The sequence below is a fragment of the Rousettus aegyptiacus genome, unplaced genomic scaffold, assembly GCF_014176215.1.
Source record: "Rousettus aegyptiacus isolate mRouAeg1 unplaced genomic scaffold, mRouAeg1.p scaffold_m13_p_1, whole genome shotgun sequence".
NCBI classification, from domain to species: Eukaryota; Metazoa; Chordata; class Mammalia; order Chiroptera; family Pteropodidae; genus Rousettus; species Rousettus aegyptiacus.
Window position 1 is genome coordinate 130173196 of NW_023416284.1, and position 22736 is coordinate 130195931.

The following is a 22736-nucleotide window of genomic DNA, read 5'->3' on the forward strand; positions in this document are numbered from 1 at the left end:
ATATATTTATTCTGTAGGAAAATGAAGGACAGACGTCCCAGCCCAGAAGATTCAGGAATAAAGGAAGAGGAAAACTGACATTTGGAGAGTTAAGTGAAAGTTTACTTGCTGGAAGAGTGGACCCTCGTCCCTTCATTATCTCTATTCCAAGAATGTTAACAGCCAGGTGAACGTCACACCAAGCAAGAGACTAGAAGCTTGGTCTCCGAACAGGCTATAGCATTCCAAAGTAAAGAATAAGAGTCTCACATTTGGATATACTCCAATTTAAAAATAAAGGGTGAAAAATGTATGTCTATTTTAACATGATAAAAAAAATACAAGTTACCTCTAATTTACTGTATTATTTTGTCATAAGAGTCTATCACTTATCCTGCCTGCACTTAATTATTAAAGCTGAGTTCACCAAAGGTTTTAGACTTCCCCAGAAGAAAAGTTTAGAAATATTGACAAATTTTACATTAAAAGATTCTTGACCTGATTAAGAGTTCTAAACTTGTCATTCAGAACTTACTTTAAACAGAAAGCCTAAGGAAGGAAGGTAATTTACAAAGGACAGATTCTTACAAGGACAAAATCAGAAATTACATTGGGTATTAGGATCTATGGCTATTAGTTGTTAATATATCAAGCTAGATAACTGTAGTAGGCTGAAAAATGGCCCCCAAAGATATTCAAGTAACTTCATACCAAATTGTATACCATTTATACCATAAGTAGAAAATGGCGCCACTTACCCTAAATATAAGTGGTCCTAAAATTAAATATGATGGAAATAAATCAATAGTACTAAATTCTAGCAGATAATGTTTCCCTTTGAATAGCGTAAAACTTGGCCCCCACTCGTTTTGCTGAAAAGGGAAAAATCAGCAAGTCTTAGATATAAAAAACTAGAAATAAACATACTTTCCCCTAATAAACTGAGAAAATGAATAAAAAACGGATCGGTACTAAATTTCTCATCGTGTGATGCAATATCATTTAATGCCCTGGCCTGGACCATCTAAAATGACATCTCCTCCCACCAAAAGAAGCTACACCTGTCTGTAATCAATTCTCTTCTTACCTCCCTGACAGAAGACTTAGAACAGCTGAAAAAGAAAATCAAGGTCTTTATAAGCAACAGCAATCACAAAAAGACCATTTCACTTGGTAAAGAAAAGGAGCTTTATGACAATGTATAAGCTCAGTGGTTTCAATCCCAAAGAACTGAGAGAAAAAACTTAAGCATTCCTTCTTTGAAAGCATAAAGAGAAATCTTGTCATGAATTATGGGAAAAATATACCTTAATGTCTGCTTTCTTTAGCAGAATATCATAAATACAGTGTTGTATACTATCATTAAAGTTCACCTACTTAATAGAAACTTATATTTTCATTTTCTAAAAGAGGTATAAAAGTCATAAATATCTGTGTAGAAGCTAGGTATACCTCTGGCTTTGGCAAATCAAAAGTCTGAAAATAGAATACACAGGACCACTCCTGTGATGATCGCCAAAACTGAGGATACAGTAAGTAAGGATACAAAAATCAGATTGAAATTAGATGCTCAATATCACTAGCTATTAGGGAAATGCAAAGCAAAACCACAATGAGATACCATCTCACACCTGTTAGAAAAGCTATAATCAACAGGACAAGTTAATAACAAGTGTTGAAGAAGATGCGGAGAAAAAGGAACCCTCATAAACTGCTGTTGGGACTGCAAATTGGTACAGCCACTATGGAAAAACAGTATGGAGGTTCCTCAAAAAACTAAGAATTGATTGACCATATGATCCAGCAATCCCTCAACTACTGGGTATTTACTTCAAAGACTTGAAAACCCATATCCAAAAAGATATTTGCACACTGATGTTCATAGCAGCATTATTCACAGTGGCTAGGACATGGAAGCAACTGAAGTGTCCTGCGATAGATGGCTGACTAAAGAAACTGTGGTACATATATATTCAATGGAATATTACTCAACAATAAGAAGAGATGAAACACTATCATTTGCGACAACATGGATGGGCCTCGAGATAATCATGCTAAGCGAAATAAGCCAGACATAAAAAGTTGAAAATCACATGATATCATTTATATGTGGGATATAAACCTAAAAGCAACAAACGAACAGGACAAACAAACAGAGACTCATGGACATGAACAATAGATTAATGGTTGTCAGAGAGGAGGAGAAAGGGGGCAGGGGGAGGTAGATAGGATAAAAGGGGTCAAATATGTGGTGACAGAAAGAAATCTAACTATGATCAGTGAACACACAATGCAATATATATGCCTTACTGCTGAAATGTATAACTGAAAACTGGATTTCATTAGCCAATGTCACCATAATAAAAAAAATCATACTGAAATTGCAAAAGCAAAATAATGAAAAAATAACAAAGGCTACATAGTTGAATATAATGAAATTTTGCATGAGTAAGAAAATTGCCTCCATTGTTTCACAGCTGTGAAACATTTCTTAATGAAGTGAAATTTCCATATATATATACACTAAACTAAGAATCTGTTATGGTAAATTAATAAATGTGCCAAGATGAACAAACTGTGACCTTTTGGAGCCATTCCATATACTGTACAATTTTAATAATTTGGATGTAAAGTATAAAAGTGAAAAGTCCATTAAAGTGATGGCAGAAAAAAAAAACAGGAATACAGTCATGTAATAGTGATAATAAACTTTATAAACAGTCAATTTGATCTATTGCAACTATCTAAATTTCCATTTAAGAGATACACTGTTTTTAAGAAAACAAAATAGGAAAAGTTTACCCTCTCTTTTATTAAAAATTCTTTATCTAATACATTTTCACAGATACTGGCAGGAAGAAGGAATTCTTAAGTATTGCTTTATATTCACACACATTAATCATCATGATCACCAAAAAATTTCACAGATAAACCGTTATAGTCTATACATTTTACAGATGAAGAACTGGAGAACCAAAGAAATATTTAGTGGCTTATCTCAACCAGAAGCCATTTCTAACCATAGGGAAGTCTCTGAAAAAAATATGCAAGTAGCAAAGCTCATGTTATTGTTTCATGAAAAATGAGTGTTTGCATTCTGGACTCTTTGCAAAGAAACAGGTGGAATTTTAAAGAAAGTCATTGAAAAAAATTTTTAAAGAAAAAATGATGCAGCATTAATTAGCATATACACATGTATGTGCAACAAGGAGGATAAAATAGCTATACATTTAAAAGATGATTTGCTTACATTGGTAAAATACAAAACCAGTCAAATCTAAAAGGCTAGGGAAAATCATAAGAATATACTTTCATTTTTTTAACAAATATTTTCTAAGCCCTATTGGGCCAAACGCTCTATCCTAGACACTGAACACATCTAGATAAATAAGAAAGGAAATAACCTTAATGAAGTCCATAGCTTTGAAAGATAAAAACATAACTAACAGGTACATTGTGAGGTGGTAGCTACTTCTTTACCTAGTGTGAAAAACAGCAAGATATCCTGAAGATCTTTTTTGCTTTGACAATAACCATTTGAGTGATCTGTTTTAGTTCTAAAGATATTTGGCAATTTAGTAACAACTGTTCACGAAGAAAGATGGAAAAACATTTTTGGCTTCACAAAAGCTAACCACTCTTTCATAAACTCTATGGAATGGAGAACAGGGGAGAGAGTATGTACAGAAATCCAAGATCTCATTAAGGCCCAAATTACTGCTTTTTTTCAGTCACAATATTACATCTCTCTTGGTAAGGACTGAGAATGAGATCATTAGCTAATCGTTACCTGCATTAGAGAATCTGAGAGATTTCATCTCAGGGAAGGGAGACCAGATTAGTGACCAGGACCTAGAGTGTCATGGAAAAGATTTAATTGTACACAAAGGTGTGTATGAGGCTAGAAATTGCTTTGACCAAGCTGGTCTAAAAGCAATGATAGAGAAATCATTTTGTCATGTTCCTGTGTATGTGTGTTTCCTAAAGAGCGATAAGACTAAGTGGTCATGCCTAAAGTGACACAGAAGAAACCTCGCAACTACTCTTCCATCTCCTTTATACCCTAATATATTATCATCAGACTAACAGAGTTAACTTACAAATCTCTATCTTCAGCAGCATCAGTGTATATTAATAGAGGCAGCAAATGTACAAAAAATAGTCAATCTATGAACTCATCAGAATTTCGCCTTTCTAGAACCTGGTAACTGGAATCAGGACAACTTGAATGGAATAAGGCAAAAATCCTAGGAAAGAACCTAGGAAGAAGAAAGGGATCCTTGCAATACTGCAGTGCATCATGATTTAGAAGGGGGGCGAGAGGGAGCCAAGCTATTTCATTTGAATAATAAAAAAATGTAACTTTTATTCTGCAGATAGGAAATTTATAGGATGACATTATCTCAAATGAAGAGAAATCCCAAGAAGAAAAAGCTATGCAGCAAGACTGGAGAATGGAGAGCTTCAGAAAGAATACCTTCAAATAAAAACTGGACTAGATATATTATCTGATCTAACTGTAGTAAAAAAATTTAACAGTTCTTTAGAGTTTAGGGGAAGAAGAAGTAATACCATAAGAAATGAAAATATAAGGCAACTCTTAGCTCTAAGAAAAAAAAAATTTCCAAAAAAATAAAAATGTATTATGTTACTTGACTCGGATGTGCATAATATTTATGTCACCATAGAAATATAAATATTGAATATTCATTTAGACCAAACGTGATATAATTATAATTGGATGACAAAGGAGAAGTGGGGGGGGAGTGTTGGTGGGATTAGAAGAGCTTAATTCTATTCTTCAGTAGCAGAAAGGAAGCAGATCACATATAAAATGGAAAACCAAGAAAGAACAGCATAGATTTGCAGAAATAAGGAAAAAACCAGCTAAAACATCAGAAATTTATTACCTCCTAGGAGTGGCATTTTGGGTGTGGAAAAAGGTAGAAGACATTGATCTATTTTTCAGTATAAACCATGATATGTTAATTGACTTTTAATAACATGAGAATGTATTATTATACATTACTTGGAGCTTATATAATTTTTCCACAATATTACCTACTTTATTTTGAATATACAAAAATGAGAAAAGAACTGTAAGGAATAAGATAGAAGAAATCCTCAAGAAACTATTATACCCAGATCCAAAGGTATATTAAAAATTACATTTATCATGATCAAGTAGCACTTATCCCAGAATGCAAGGATGGGTCAATATGAGAAAATTGCTGGAATTTGCTACATGAATGTCATAAAAAAGAAAATGACATGATAATCGCTCAATAGATATAGAAAAGACATTCGTTTACTCTCAAAGTCTATTTATAATTGGGGGAGAAAAAAACCTTTGTAAGAACAGAAACAAAAATTACTCAACATGATAAAGTTATCTAAAGAAATCTATCAAAAATATATGTAATTGGGTAGACAGGGTAAAGGGAATCCAAACTGGGGGGTTGGGGGAAGGTGAAGTGGGTAAAGGGGATCAAATATATGGTAGCTGAAGGAAACTGGACTCTGGGTGGTAATCACACAATAGAATATATAGATGTCAAATTATAATGTACACCTGAAAATTACATAAATGTATTAACCAATGTTACCCCAAAAACCTCAAATGTAAATATTTGTATATGTAATGGAGAATATTTAACCACATGCTCTTTGAGGATGAGAATAAGGTACAAATATCTCCCTCTCCTCCATCTGATGAGTGTCAATATTTAAACTAGTACTAGAGGTCCCAGCCAATATATAAAATTAGACAATATTAAAACTAAGAGTGTTCAGCAAGATTGCTAAATCAACATAATAATTCATTCAATAGTGTGACAATACATCAGAAGTTTCAAATAAAAAAGGCAACATTTACTATAAAAGGGGAAAATAAATATCTAGGAATTAGATTAACAATTTAAAAACTTAAACTTGATTAGAGAACAGAAAAAGACCTGAAAAATAGCTATACCTTATTGAGAAGATAATTTAACATTGTAAAAACATGGATTTTCTCCAAATTAATCTAAATCTAAAGCAATTCCAATTAAATTCCAAACAAGAATTTTTGGGTAACCTGACAAACTGATACTGAAACTTACATGTGAAACCAAATGTCCACAAATATTTAAGAAAATCCTAGCAAAGAATAGGGACACTTGCCTTAACAGATAGCAATTACAAAATCATTGTAATAAAAGTGGTTACCAGAATGGGATCAAACTAATAAATCAACTGACTATACTAGACCAGAGACTCACTTATTTGTCAGGCAACTGTTCTTACATACCACCAAAATCTCACATATGCATGGGTCTGAATCATGAGTTTAAACAATAAAACTTATTGTAATTACTATTATATTTTGAATATATTTTTTTTCAATCTAGGGAAATCAGACTTGGAAAATACTGAAACTCAAAGGTCTAACTTCCACTTTTCTAAGAGAGCATTTTCTACGATTTCTATCCTGAGCTTCTAACTCTCCTCCATCTCTTCCTCTTTCAACCACAGAGGATTTTCCTTCTACCTGTTTGGCAAGGGAGGCTGACAGGAAGACAGAAGCCAATCACATATCACATTATACCTAAATTTGCACAAGAGCACAGTTTCCTATGTATGTAAAGCATATATAATACAGTGTTTAATACACTGCTCAAAAATATTAGTTCCCTTCCCTTTTCTCCAGGTACCCAGTTTGATATGTCTCTATGTAACTTCACAACTAGCTAATATCCTAATTTCTAAGGACAGAGTTGGTGAGGGCAAAGCGCAATATATGATGAGGTGTAACACATGAAATCCAACACCTGTACTGTAGTGGTTCTCATATTTGAACATGCATCAGAGTCATGTGGAGAGCTTGTTAAGGCACAAATTGCTAGACTCTATTTCCAGAGTTTCTAGTCAGTACTTCTGGGGTGAGAGACATTTATGACAACTTTTCTTGGTGGTGCTAATGCTCCTTGTCCACAAGCCACAGTTAGAGAAACATTGCCCTACAGAGCATGGGATCTTAAGTGAAGGTAACTTTGTTCTCCAGGAGAAATTAGGCAGTTAATGTACATATTTTTGGTTGTCAAACCTTGGGGTGTGGGAGGGAGAGGTAATACTGGCACCTAGAAAGTACAAAATAATGATTCTGCCAAACATCCTATCATGCACAGGACAGCTCCTCATCGTAAAGAATTATCTGGCTGAAAATGTCAATGGTATTGGGCTTGAGAAACCCTGCTACAGAGTAAAGCAAAACTTACTCCCAATGTATGATTTAACCGTTAAGTTGGTGAAAGTTCTTCAGGAGTTTCAGAAATTTGACATGGAATAAATATTCAAAGAATTGTTATTGTCTTCAAGTATCAATAACTTTTTAATTTATTCATCCAGAGCAAAATGAAGTTTTAGAAATATTAATACTTAAAGGTATATTGACTTACATAAAGAAATAAGCATTTATATAATATCATTGGTAGATTTCTAGTAAAGGAACATTAATTCATTTTGTGAGGAAAATAAGAAAATTAAATATATTAAAAAACTAAATTTCTTGAATAATGATCAGCAGTGTTTATTTCTTAAGCTGAATGAAAAGCAAAAATCTTCATTTTATTATATATTTAGTATAAATGAATTATTTTACAATGAATAATTTTTTTTAAGAAAAAGCAGTAATTACAGCAGAAATCAATTTTAAGTAAACGTGTCTGAGGAAAGTGTTATATATGCATATACATGAATATATATGTATATATATGTATATATATAGGTATACACACACACACACATACATATATATATATACGCACACACTACATACACACACATACCCCATAAATGAACTTACTCCAATAGGCTGAAAAATAAGTCCATCCATTTCATGGCTGACTTCTTTGGCAAAATTTCCTTCAAGCAGCTATAAAACAAACATATACATTTTTAGAAATATAATAATATAATAATCACATAAAGTATTTTAATTTTTTGTACGCTTTATAAAAACTTCTTAATACGTAAGTTTTGAACACTGAAATGCAAAATGGAGGAGGGGGTGATCCAGAGGGATATAGGTTAATATAGTCAAAGATTTTTTTTTTTTTAATATATGAAAATTTCCATTCCATGGCAGGCTAGATATCTTAAACAACGGTCATAACTACAACAACTAATATGATGAAAAAGTATTAAAAAACAGATTTTTAAATGCATTGCTGAGCCAGCACCAAAAGAAGACAGAGCTCTAAGACAAAGTAAAAGCAGAAACTCTGGGAAGTAACAAATGAATAAAAAATAAATATACACAACAAATGAGACAGACAGGTGGAAGGGTAGAGTGATCCTCTGAGAATCTGTATGCAAGCCAGCTCAGACATGGGGAATGCAAAACCATTATCTCTGTTTTCCCCAAACGCTAAAGCAGAAAAATTTTTTAACTTAACTTTTTGTCTTACTTTTGTTTCTTGTTTTTGTCTTTATATTTTTTTAAGCAAAGAACTGCACTACAGCAGATACACAGTACAAAATACAAATGAAAGGTTTTTCAGCCCCTTATCTACTAAAGAGCAGAGGTACAGGCCCAATTAGTTCTGAGCAAGTAGTTTTAAATATACATAGGTCTTCCAATCATTATTTAAAACTTACAGAATTTAAATGTATAGTAACATGTACTATGTGAATAAGATGCATAAAAAAGGAGGTAACATTCTTAGCGGGGGAGTTTTTCAGAGAAGAGATGAAATTTTAAAATGTCATTAATAGTGTATAACATTATTTACTCATATTTGAAATCATATATGTAAAAATAACATGTAGAATTTAAATACTACTCTTTTCTCGCAGTCACAATTCTTAAAAGAAAATTTACCCAACTTGTTATGGGCATCTTCTTTATATCACTGTCTTCATTATTGGAGCCAATACTTAAGTCATTTAACACATTACCATTATTTTCACTGCTGTCTCTGAATTATAGTATACTTCAATTTGCACATGAGACTGTCACTACAGATATTATCCCAAGTTACAAGTGCCAACTGAACATCAGGAAAGTTTCTTACCCCCTTAAATCACTCTATAGATCTATAGTTATAATCTTGATTAGCTCCTTTGAAAGTTATCTCTAAAAGGCTGGTTTAAGGGAAAGGTCCACTTTCACTTACAATGTATAAAGTGGCAAGAGAATATCATTTCTAACCTGATAATAATAATAATAATAATGATAAAACAGATAATCTATAAAATCATAGCTTTTGTTAAGGTGACCAGAGGGCTGAGGTCTCCAGGAAACCAGGTAAACTGAATGCCAAGCCCCTCCAAAGGAAGGTAAGACATATGAACTGATTTAGCTATGGGAGCACATAAGAGAACAAAATGGGAGCCATCATAGTGAGCACAAAGAAAACAACTGGAAGTCTGATCAATTCTTATAAAACGAAGTGTGTGCTAGTGCAACAGTTAGAATACTTGAAAGCCCCAAACACAAGAGGAATCCAAACTCACTCGCTAGCTCTATTCCCCAGGCTTCTAATAGGATTCACAGGAAAGACTGAGGGCAGGGTAACAAACATGAAAGTCTCACAGTCATTAAAAACCTCCTACTTTCCAGACCCTTCCTGATATGAAGCAAAAGCCATGTGAGATAAAATCATGTGTAGCTACCTATATAAGCAGCCAAAAACAGCCAAGGGTGTTACATTGACAAAAAAGCAGAAAAACTTGCTCCTGCCAAAACATCGCACATACACAAGGCAAAGTTTGGGCTGACGAAAAATCTATCCTTTAGTCTCAGGTGCTCGGTCAACTTAATAACACTATTAATACTAAGGTTTCAGAAGGAAAACTAAGAGAAACACACAGTCCCCATGAGACAGATAATGAGCGACAAGAAACAGTCATTTACATACAAGAGAGAGCACAAGAGCAGGAAAACAGACCGTTATGTCCGATAAGCCAGGAGAGCCTACTAAAAATTCACTAAAAGTCAGAACACTGAGGAAAACCACTTTATAATCCAATCCTTCCAATAGTAGTCATCTGCTGAAGAAATTATGAAGTGTCTGGAGCACTGAAGATAACTCTATCTATCTATCTATCTATCTATCTATCTAATCTATCTATCTATATGTATATAAACCCATCTACATACAGAACAGAATTTATTAAACAACTAACCCTCCTCCCCAAAATGAGACATATTAATCTGAAAGAAGAGGTATGCCTACAATAAGCACAAAGATATTTAGCTCAGTCTGTAGTGTTCATATAGGGGGGGAAAAAATGTCAAGCATCCAGTGAAAAATTGCTACGCACACATACAAAGCAAAAAAATAATGACCTGCATTAATTAGATAAGGCAATCAACAGACAAAGACACAGGGGTTGCCCATGTTTTGGAATTATCAAAGACTTTAAAATAACTTTAACATTTTAAAGGAAAAGGTGGAAAACATGTATGAACAAATATGGAATTTCAACAAAGAGATGAAAACTATAAAAGTGAGAAAAATGAAAATGCAAGAAATCACTTAATATGAAGAAAAATATACAGCCCTTTTTTCAATTGAAATAAATAGGAAAAAGTGGGGGAATACAGAACTGAGAATCAAAGAGCGATGGTAAAGACATCTTGAAAAGACTTACAAAACACAGAAAATCAGTAAGAATATGAACACTGAAGTAATCTAACCTGTTGACAATTATAAGACACTTTCCCCAACAAAAGGAAGAAATGCTTTTTTTCCAAGTACATAGAACACATTTATAGGTCAAAGTCATACAAGGTATGTTTTCTGACCACAATGAATTAAATATCAGTAAGAGAAAGATATCTGGAAAGTTCCTGAATATTTAGAAACTTAATGACACACTTCTAAATAACCCGCAAATGAAAGATATCAAAAGGAAAATTTCAAATTATTTCAAACTTAATGAAGACAAAAATACAATAGATTGAGACCTGAGGGATGCAGTTAAAGTGTGCTTATAGGAATATTTATTGCATCAATTGGGTAATTAGAAAGAAGGTTACAAATCATTATCAACTTCCAACCTAAGAAACTAAGAACTCTAGAAAATTTAGGATCACAGATAGAAGGGGCCACTTGGGCTGAGACTGTATCCCCAAAAAAGAGGACCACTTTCCCTAAGGCTAAGACCCAGACATTATTGAAGAGGGCACTGCCATTGCTCACTGGATGGTGGCAAAGTTGATGAAATGTCTTGAAGTATCTCACCAGTTTTTAAGGATGGAAGTTGTAATTAGAAAGCAGTTTGTCTGATTTAAAACTTTAAGGTAGGAATAAAGCCAGGGATAAGATGCCAAAATCAAAATGTCTAAATCAGAATAAAATTATTGTAATAAAAATTTCAAAGAAATGGAGAAACTAGAGTCATAAATATGTTTAATCCAACATGGGTAAATTGTATTAAGCAAAGATGATGGATAGCACTTGAGAGAAGAATATAAGTCAGGCACAGTTACCAAGGAGCCAAGAGTCTCAATACTTTGTTAAAATACCATGGCTTGAAAGTTCAGGTTTTATTTTAATAATTTAAATATCCAATAATTTTAAAACTCATTTATTTTGTCTCTGATACTATATTCTAAAACAGAATGTCCTATATGCTTTCAAGCTATTCTATTCTTTTCCTCTTCTGTATTTTAAGTAAAACTGATTTCTGAATTGCACTGGTATTCTTATATAAGAAGTGATAAGCTGAGTTTTTTTTTAGATAACTTGTAGGTTGATAACATCTCAATAAAAACATAATTTCATTCAGTGTTCATTAGGGTAGATATTTTCTGTCTGACTACCAATCAATGCTAGAAACACAGTTAGCATTAGGAATACTGGGGACCCAATGAGAATATAACCTTAAGCCAATGTGCCCATATAAAACCTTAATTTTAATTTAGCAGTAAAAATATTAAATGCAATGATGTAACTGGCCATTTCTCCCTCTTAATCTTTCTTCAGAAACACAGTTCTATTTAATTACTCAAGATATCTTCCAAAACACTTTGAACAAATAAAAAAAAAGATACCCTACTTTAAAAATATTAACTGTATAACCTTGGAGAAGCTTTAAAGTGGAATATGGGTGAATATTCTAAAGATGCTAGGATGTATCCCCTTTCAGAATTACAATTTTCCTGATTACTTTTCACCAAATATAATTAGATGATAGTTAGAAAAAAGGTAAAATAGTAGATATAACATATCAAATAGTTATAACAAAGCATGTAGTATTTCATAAAGCTTTACTTATAAAATTTATATTTGCTTATCTATGAACGTAATCACATTACTTGAATGCCATCATAAATACCCTACAGAAGACATGTTAACTTTCCATTGACCAAAGATTAGTGGAACTGACAAAAGTTATAACAGGTGATTGACTGTGAACTGACATTTTCTATGTCTATGAGTCAGGAAGTAATTCAAAACCAAATCATTATAAATGCAAAAGCAGAGACAGATAATGCAAAAGAGCTTGAAATTAGAAACATGAGAAACAAAATGGAAACTGTAAAGCTATAAAGCATAGAAAGGAACCTTTTAGAAATAACCAAAATGACAGCTTATGACTACAAATGAAGAAGAAAATGATTCTGCAATGTAATTGGGAATGGAAATTGGCAACATCAATTCATTATAGTATAGAAAAATAATATTCTTTTATTAAATGATAAAAGAATAAACTATCTCCACCTTTCTGTTCTGGACTATTCTACTCACATCAGATGTTTTCTGAGCAAATATTCCCACATAGCCTCAACTGACTGCCTGACAAGACTCAATACAGTAGTTATATCTGCTGATTTTTCATGTGCCTTCATAACTCCCCTAATATTCAAGGTTTAGTTTTACAAATCCCCTCCTTAAATGGAAATTTTTTCCACTTACATGGATAATTACCCTTCATTCTTTTTCATTTCCGAAGTCTAATTTCTGGTTTAGGTTAAGATTATCCAATGTTTCTGTGCCCTAAATATTCCTCTAATCAGTATAAAATCATTCTACGAAACTCATCCTTTTTGCTCAACAGAAAGTCAATATCGTTATCTTCTTTTACAAACAATGATTTGATTTCTATTACTTATTAACAATGCCTAAACAAGTATATCATTAAAGTGAGTTAAGCAAAATTTAAAGTCTCTGGAATACTATTATTGGCTCTTTTATTAATCCATATTACTGAAATTAAAATTAAGCATAATAATTCTGGTGAATCTCATCTGACCAGTCAGAAAATCTAAAAACAGGATGTGGTTCCACAGTGTAGCAGTTAGCATGTCTGCTTTACACACAGAAGGTCCTGGGTTCACGCCCCAGTGGAGCCACAGTCTACAGTCATGTCACCCTGAACAAGCCCGATGTCTGATCTCAGAAGCTAAGCAGGGTCAGGCCTGGTTAGTACATGGATGGGCGACCACCTAGGAAGACCAGGTGCTGCAAATATAAATAATAATAAATTTAAAGAAAATCTAAAAACAAAATTTTTCTAGAAAATATAGTTTATTATTTTTAGTGGCTGTTAGTTTTATTTTTACCAAAATTGCCTCATAATTCCACAAAGTAGAAGCAAACTCATCCTCATGGAACAATTAAAGTTCTTTTTTGCCGGATTTCCAATTTTTCTTTTTAATATCATGATTGAGGCATCATTTAATCATTCAACAAACATTCATTTATTGCCAATAACTGAAAACCACTGTATCATGTTTGAGATTTAAAAGAGATCAATCAGTCTCTATCCTGGAAGAACTAGTGTCAGGGTCTAGTGTAGAGGTCACAAACTCAAATGCTTATAGGTGCCAAGTCATGAACCTGAACAGGACTGAATACAAAATAATAGAGACTAGTGAGAACTATGACAAACTGGAGAGGGCATCATCATCTACAAGCAAACTGAATATTTTTAAACACTGTATGAGCTTAAACTTTCTGGAGCCTACCAGTTTATGACTGCTGGTTAATATGGACCTAAATATACATAAAAAAGTAATTTCACAGAAAGTGCTTTTAATAGAGATGTTTAAAGACTTCTGAGGGAACAGAAAAGTAATTATCATTTTGTCTTTCATTCATGGTTTTAGTCAAATATTAACTGAGTACTAATTACGTATCCATGAAAAAAAATGAGAAGAACAGGAAGAGGTAACATATATAATATCATCTGTCAAGCACTCTTCTAAGCACTTTACATATATTAACTCATTTTAGCCTCATAACAATCTTAAGAAGTGGGGCCATTATTATTCCCATTTTTAAAAGAGTTTAGAACTTACCCAAGGTTACACAGAAAAGAACTAAGAACCCCAAATCATTCTGGCTCCAGAGTCCATGTTCTTAACTGCTTTTCTAAACCAGGGGGTCGCATTCTCAGTCTAGGTTACAAGCTCCTTTGACATATTCACATAGCACCCTGTGCTTCACTTCATCACAGGCTATTCCTGTTTTATTGTCTGACTACCAAATTGAGCTGTAAGCTTTCTGAGGTTAGGAATTATACCTTATTATTACTGTTTCAACATCTATTACAATAATCTGGCATTCGGTAAGCTCACAATTCAACAAATGTGTGCTAAATAAAAAGTGAATAGTACAGTGACAGGACTGATTAAAAAAAAACAAAACAATATGTAGTGGTTAGGTAAAATACACATGGAATGTACTCTATCCCAAGAAGCTGTGTAAAATGAAAAAATAAGTTCTTTTCATTCCTCCAGGGTAACCTCTCCTAAATGTTATGTACAATGTTTATCCAGATTGCAGCATAGGTGAATATTTTCTTTGTGGATACAAAAGCATGACCTACTAGTTTAGAAGAATATTAAGCATTTTTGTAAGGAATGCAAGAAAAGAACAGATACTTAGCCATAAATATATAAGTGATGCAATAAAAACAAAACTACATGAATGGCTAGTCTGAATGTCACAAGAAAAAAAGACAAAAATTACAGAGATAAAAGAAACCAAGGTACAAGTTAAATATTTGTAATTTGAACATAAAGGTGAAATAATATTTATTTGTAAAATATAAGACTTTTTACGGTAAATTGCAAAACAATATATTTCATTCAAAAATATATCCTTTGTCTGAATAGGTGTGTACTGAAAAATTAACTTTACCAAAAGAGAGGTCCGGCCTTTGCCCTCCACTACTGTAAGGTGATCGATCTCTAGGCCTCTGGAATGTCCTGCCTGATGTGAGCATCTTTGCTTGCCGGAGATTCGAATAATACGATTTATGATGGGGGCTTCAGAACATGCCATTTCAGTTCTGATCTCTAAAGGAAGTGGAGACTAAACGTATTAGCCAAATCTCCGGGAAGGGCTAGAAACTAAATAAAGGTCACCCATGTAGTTAGTATGTAACTGGACTACAATATAAACTTTGGATACCAAGTGCTTGGGTGAGCTTCCCTGGTAGGCAATATTTGAGTATAATCATACATCTTAGCCAGGAGTAGGTAACACTGTCTATGACTCCCTGGAGACAACCAGAAACTTCACATTTGGGTCCTTCCCTGATTTTGCCTCATGTGGTTCTTCTTTTAGGTGGTTTTAATTTGTATCTTTTCATCACAGTGAAACTGTTATCTTAAATACAGTGCTTTCCTGAGTTCTGTGAATCAATCTAGTAAATTATCAAACCTGAGGAAATCCCTGGGAATCCCAGAATTTGTAGACAGCAGGTCTGAAGTGAAGGTGCCCCCAGGGATTCCTGAATTTACAGCTGGTGTCTAAGCAAGGACAATGTCATAAGGGATTATGCAGTTGGCCTGAACTCATTGCAACAAGTTTTTGTCACTCTATCTCTCTAGTTGATACAATTTCGACTGTCCTCAAAGTCATAGCTGTCAGCAGGAAAGCATATGACTTCTCCTTTTGGGCATTATTGCCACAAGGCTGTTCAAGAAGTGGCAGACTGCAGAATGATGCTAGAGTTGCCCTGTCAGTTAATGGGTAAAGTGACCCAGTTAGCCACCACAGATGAGATCTTTAATAGACACTGAATATCTCTGGATGAAAACAACCCATACTGAGATACCAAATGGCATTTATCTGTAAACCAAACATGTTTTATAGCCTAATAAAGTACCAGAAAAATGGAATGAGACTTTAAGAAATAAACTTTGTTTTCCACAATATAAAAAGCATATAACATTTCCCTTATTCCTTGTGTCAATTTTAAGCTAGCATAGAAAATTCAAAATCATATAAAAATGGGACCTAAGATTTATAACTAGACTACTTTATGAACAAAATAGCAAAATATAACTCTGTTACAGTGATTTTATTTCCAGTTCCTAAAGTTAATCATTTATCAACAATTTAATGTACCAAGTAATTACATGGTTCACTAGAATTTTACATAACACCTTCAAGGAATATTTGCTTTCACTAGCTATATTGTCATTATTCTCCTGTGTGCAACTTAAAATTCTTACAAGGTCTCTTCAATGCAACTAACCTTTACATTCTCTCCTAGAAAGACCCCACCCTATTTCAGTCTAGTAAGTCACACTCTTATTCTCATAGTACACACACATGCTTACAGTATATGTGGAAATATATGTGCACTCACAGTCCCTAGGCTAAGACCAAGAATTCTAAAAACATGCAAAAAGAAAAGCAAATGACAAAAATAAGGAAAGAAATGAAATCCTTGTGAATGAGGAAAAGAAATAAATAGAATTAGTGGAAGAAACCCATAGCTTATGATGAGGTATTTGACACAAAATAATAGGTTTCAGAAGTAAGACTAAGCAAAATATATTTTAGATATTGTTAAAGTAATGCACTTAACAATAATAGTACCATCCTGGATTTATGAAACTTTTGTTCTGAAGTATATAAAACTATGAATCATTCAAGATTGTACTTGAAAATAACATTTTTAAAAATCTCTTAGAATCAGTAATAAAATTTATTCTATCTTAATAAAACAGTCAGGTACAATATACTAAGATTTTTAAAAGGTGACCCAGATACGTAAGTATTTAAAACTTCATTTTTCTTTCCTGGATGTAATCACAGTCTGAGGGAAAGGGCAGAAACAGGGTGGGGGAGATTCTATTTCATTATTTCCAAACAACAGATGCAGTCCTTATGCTCTATTGCATAAACAACTCTAATCTAATGTACCTAAAGGAATCCTAAACATATGTAAGCTTCCACTTAAATGCCGTTCTTCTCAGACAGCAAACCTAATGTAAAGGTATTCTGAACCTCCTCATATATCTGGATTAAGTATAGTTATCTCACCTCATACATATTGTACAGGACTAACAGCTATATTCTTATGTCTTTTACAGTTTGGCCTTTCTGGTCACCTTATCAAAAATAAGAGGAGCAATATTTATTTCTCCAGTTGTATGAACAATTTTAGGCCTATTTCTTTCAGATACTATGCCAAACCCTGGATGTAAAAAATAACTCATCCTATTCCTGCATTTCTTTCATCACCAAGTCTAGCCCTACTACCCCTGTCCTCACAACCTATCAGGATTAAAACATTTTATCTATACAGAGGTAAGATGATTCAACATTTAACGGTTTGATTTCCTTATCCAACTGTAATATCTGTGAGGCTAAGTATCATGTCTAATTATTCCTGAATATTTTAAACACCTAAAAACATACTAATCAAATACACTAACACAAAAAAGTCAATAGATTAAGAACATAAGCTCAAGGCATCAGGTTAACCAGAAGCTTTATTTTATTTTATATTATTTTATCCATCTGAAACCAAAGCAAGTCATCCTAAAGACTAATGCACATTTACTGATAAAACAAGGCTATGAAAATAGCAACCATTTCATTATGGGTATGATCGCATGGTTTAAAACTTTGTCATTGTAGTACAAAAACCTTAATCGGCAGAAAATAACTCTGGTATAATAAACACTGAGAGTAATTTTAATGAAATTAAGTTGGTCTCTCAGAAAATCAGTAATAAATATACTTTTGCAAATTTTAATCATTATTTCTCTTCTAAAGATAACCCTATTTAGATCTCCAAAATCATTTATGTAACCAGACATTTCTCTTTCTCAGATTCATAATAAATTTAAGAAAAGCAGACTCTGATTATTTGTTTGTTAATGGCTAAAATTATATCCACAATAAAGGGCTCAACAAAGATAATTATTTTAATACCTTCAACCTATTTTCTTTTAATACCTTCAACCTATTTTCTTTTGTTTATAATTCAACAAACACGGCAAATCGAAAGATTTTAATTTAGAAATATACCATTGTTATTATAACAGCTGTGAACTAAAACAAATTATTTAATATTTAGACATGTTCTTCCTAATCTCAAGCATCCCCCCGAAGTATATTTTTCATATGTTTTTAGAAGATAAAGAGGGTAATCTAAATAATTTTTTTAAATAACTTTTTAGCATCTCAAATGAACTGTAGAAAAGAGAATAACATTAAGAGGAAGATTTCAAGTAATAAGAGTCTGTTATATTAACAGATATAGTTACAAAGGCAAGGTGGGGGTCAGAGGAGAATCATGGATTAAAGAGGTCCAAGAAGAATGAAAGAGACAAGTTCTAAAAGAGGCGCAGAAGAGTTTATGCAACTAATAAACACATGCCCCACATTACCACCATGCAAATTGTAGAATCTGCATTCTCATAGCAATTTAAAGCTATTTCCAGGACCTTTCCTTTTACCTTTTAGTCCTAATCCTCTGGTCATATCCACTAGCTACTCTAACCTTAACCTTAATTTGTCAATGCCATCTATCAAACTCACAAGAACTTTAACACCTGAGTCATGGTCTACTTCTTCATGTGCGCCACCATTTGGCTATCATGTGTACAGATAATCCACCTAAAATCCTACTGTCCAAGGTCCTCAACTTTATCAACTCTACCGACATTCTCTTCTATTCTACTTCATTCATCTATTACACCACTCACAAACTTTGACTCAAAATGGATGGATCATAGACCTAAATGCAAAATGCAAAACTATAAAACTCTTGGAAGATAACGGAGGAGAAAATCTACATGACCTTTGGCATGGCATGGCCTTTAAAGCACAACACCAAAGACACCATTCATGAAAAAAAAAAAAATTAAGTTGGACTTCGTTAAAATTAAAAACTTTTGTTCTGTGAAAGACAATGTTAAGAGAATGAAAAGACAAACTACAGGCTGGAAAAAAATATTTGCAAAAACACTTGTGATAAGAAACTGTTATCCAAAATACACCAAGAATTCTTCAAACTCAACAATAAAATGAACAATCATATTAAAAAATGAGCAAAATGTCTGAATTTGTCACCAAGACATACAGATCATAAGGAGGCATATGAAAATATTCTCAACATCACATATCAATAGGGAATTGCAAATTACAATGACAATGAGATACCACTACACACCTAGAAAGGCCAAAAGCTAAAACATTGACAACACCAAATGTTGGAAGAGGATGTGGAACAACAGAAATTATCTTACATTGCTGGTAGGGGAATGAAAACACAGCCACTTTGGAAGACAGTTTTGCAGTTTCTTACAAAACTAAACATACTCTTACATTATGATTCAGCAACCATGCTCCTTAGTTTTACCCAAAGAAGCTGAAAACTTATGCCCACACAAAAACCTGCACATGGATGTTTATAGCAGCTTTATTCATAATTGCCAAAACCTGGAAGTAGCCAAGATGTCCTTCAGTAGGTGAAAAGAAAAATAAACTGTGGTACATCCAGAAATGAAATACTATTCAGTGCTAAAAAGAAATGAGCTATCAACCCATGAAAAGATATGGAAGAATTAAGTGCATAACACTAACCAAAAGACACCAATATTACATGATTTCAACTATATGACATTCTGGAAAAGGTAAAACTGAAATGACAATAAAAGATCGGTAACTGCCAAGGTTTAGGGAGGAGGCAGGAATGAATAGGCAGAGCAAAGAGGATTTTTATGGCAGTGAAACTGCTCTGTATAATGCTGTACTGAGGGATCCATGTCATTAAACATTTGTCAAAGCCCAAAGAACATATCCACCAAGAGTGAACCCTAATGTAAACTACGGACTTTGGGTGAATATGACGTGTCAATGTAGGTTCATCAATTTGAACAAATGTACCATTCTGGGGCATGATATTAATAGTGTAGGAGGCTGTGTACACAGTGGGTAGGGGGTACCGGGAACTCTCTACACTTTCCAGTCAATTTTGTTGTGAACCTAAAACTGCTCTAAAGAATCTATTTTTAAAAAAGGAAAGAAGGGAGGGAGGGAGGTGGCAGAAAGAAAGGTGGGAGGGAGGGAGAAAGGGAGGGAGGGAAGGAGGGAGGGAAAGAGGGAAGGAGAAAGGAAAAAAGGAAGGAAATATTTTCTGTAAATAAAAAACAGCTCTAAAAAATAATGTCTATTACTTTTTTTTAAATGGAACATAAGAAAGGAATCATGTAGACCTATTTTTCTCATCAACGTAAAAGAGGGAAGGGGAAGGGCCAACTGATCCAACATTATTAAGTAGACTCCACTCTTTTCCCACTGCTTACAGCATGGAAATAATTCAAGTGACCATGTATTTAGGTCTGTTTACTATTTGTTCCCAGATAATATATTTTTTTAAAGCAAATACCTATATGCACCAAAATGTTTACAGCAACACTATCTGTAAGAGTCTAAACAGAAACAACCCAAATATTTATCAATAATGGAATGGATAAACAAATTATGGTATATTCAAACTACGCTGTCATAAAATGATCAAACTATATCTATGTGTAACAAGAGATGAATTGTACAAATGTTAACCCAAAGAAGCCAAATACAAAATATGATATTTGATTCTGTTTATATAGAGTTCAAAGATAATAATATGTAATACTGATCATGACAAATGTGAGGACAGCGATAATCTCTGGGGAGGAGGAGATAGGGGCTAGAAGTTAGAAAGGTTTTGGGAACACTGGTAGTATTATAGATTTCTGTGACAATTTTACAGGTTTGTTCACTTTGTGAAAGTTTTCAAAGCTGCAAACTTATGATTTATGTACATTTCAATATGTCTGTTGTATATCTATGAAAAAGTTTGTTTAAAACACATGTTAAGGAAGAATTTGTTAAGTTTTAGAAACCATATGCTTCATATTCTCAATAAATTTCTGAAAAGCACACTCAAATATACTAAAAAACAAATGTGTGAAATATAGAACATTTTAAGAAGCTCTCCAATAATACAAAAAAGAATAAACAGATAAAATCTATAAAGAAAAATCCATATTAAAATTTTAAACAAAATACAAATAGTTGGCAAAACTATATTAGGGGGAAAAAAGTTAATATTACTAATCAAAACTCAAAGCAAACTGGAAAATGTATAAATTTATTTTAATAATAAAATTCATAATGGAGAAATAAAAGAAATAAATGTGTTACATTTTTTAAATATTAGAAAAACAAAAAAAGACAAAATATAATAGCACTGAAATATTTCAATATTCCTCTCATACTGATAGAACAAGCAGAACAAAAAAAAATTCATAGAATGTTTATAAAAACTGATGATATATTATGCCCTGAAGAGAATCCCACCAAATTCCTAGAGAAACCCTGTACCAACTACATTCACTAACCATCAAGCAAAAAAGTTATAATTAAGAAAAAATAATAAATTAAAAACAAAGAAAAGGGTTGATAAATTTGAAATTTAAAAACATTCTGTTAAGTGCTGTTTGGACAAAGTAAATGAAAATTGCAATGATCTGCTTCTGAGCAAGACCTAGTACCTCATGGCAGACACCTCTACGAAAGAAACAACTAAAATGGCCAGGATTAGGGATAAAGGAAAAGTGCTCAAAAGTAAATTAAATGTACATGGTCAGTTTTTCTTTGGGGGCATTTCCCAATCCTAAACATAAGGCAAATTTAGAAAATCTAGGTTTCCCCTGGGCAAAGGACCACAGGAGGGACAGAGAAACAAGAAGAGATTTCTCCTCAAATTACTGCAGAATTCTGAAGTTACAGAGATAAGTAGAAATAAAAAATTTTAAGATAACATTATGTCCAACACCAACACGCAATTAAGTTTGAAAATGTTAATGAAACTGATAAATTTCTAAAAATTGCATATTAACAAAACTGACTCATAAAAAAGGTAAAAACCTAAGAGCCACGTTTTTCAAAGAATTTCCTCCTTCAAAAATACCCTAACAGTTCTTTTAAAGCTGAGTTCATTCAAACTTTCACAAAACAGTCCATTATTAGTGTAAATAAACTATCACAGAAAAAGCTGTAAATAATCCAATTCATTTTATATATCGAATACAAAAACCAACCACAAAATCAGTATCTACCATCAAGTATGGACCAATTTCTATCATTCAGTAAGCAGTTCCAGGTGGTATTCTAGGCTCCTGAAAAACAGGATCAAATCTTTTATGTTTTCTATCTTAGCAGAAAGTTATGTCTGTATCACATACAGAGAGAAAATGGATAGGATACCAATTAAAAACAGATAATCTATAAGTGTATCGGGATATAATAAAAACTACAAAGCTCTCAGAAGAAAACAATATATTTCTGACCTTGGGTTAGGCAAGCAAAGGTTTCTCAAAGCAGGACACAAAAAAGCACAAATAATAAAAGAAAAATAATTTGATAAATTAAACTTCAGTGATTTAGTAACACCTGATTATATAACAACCATAAAGAAAGGGAATCAGCAAGTTACAAAATTGGAGACAGTACTAGGAAAATATACAT

The 22736-nt window shown here is 32.9% G+C and overlaps 1 protein-coding gene across 2 annotated transcripts in view; it reads right to left on the reverse strand.

Moving 5' to 3' along the window:
* RNGTT (RNA guanylyltransferase and 5'-phosphatase) overlaps positions 1–22736 on the reverse strand; it is a 235902-nt gene that overhangs the window by 111130 nt on the left and 102036 nt on the right. For both annotated transcript variants that reach the window (XM_036220097.1, XM_016140623.2), the window contains exon 12: positions 7823–7891. In XM_036220097.1, coding sequence (XP_036075990.1) covers positions 7823–7891 — 69 coding nt within the window. The remainder of the gene's footprint in view (positions 1–7822; positions 7892–22736) is intronic.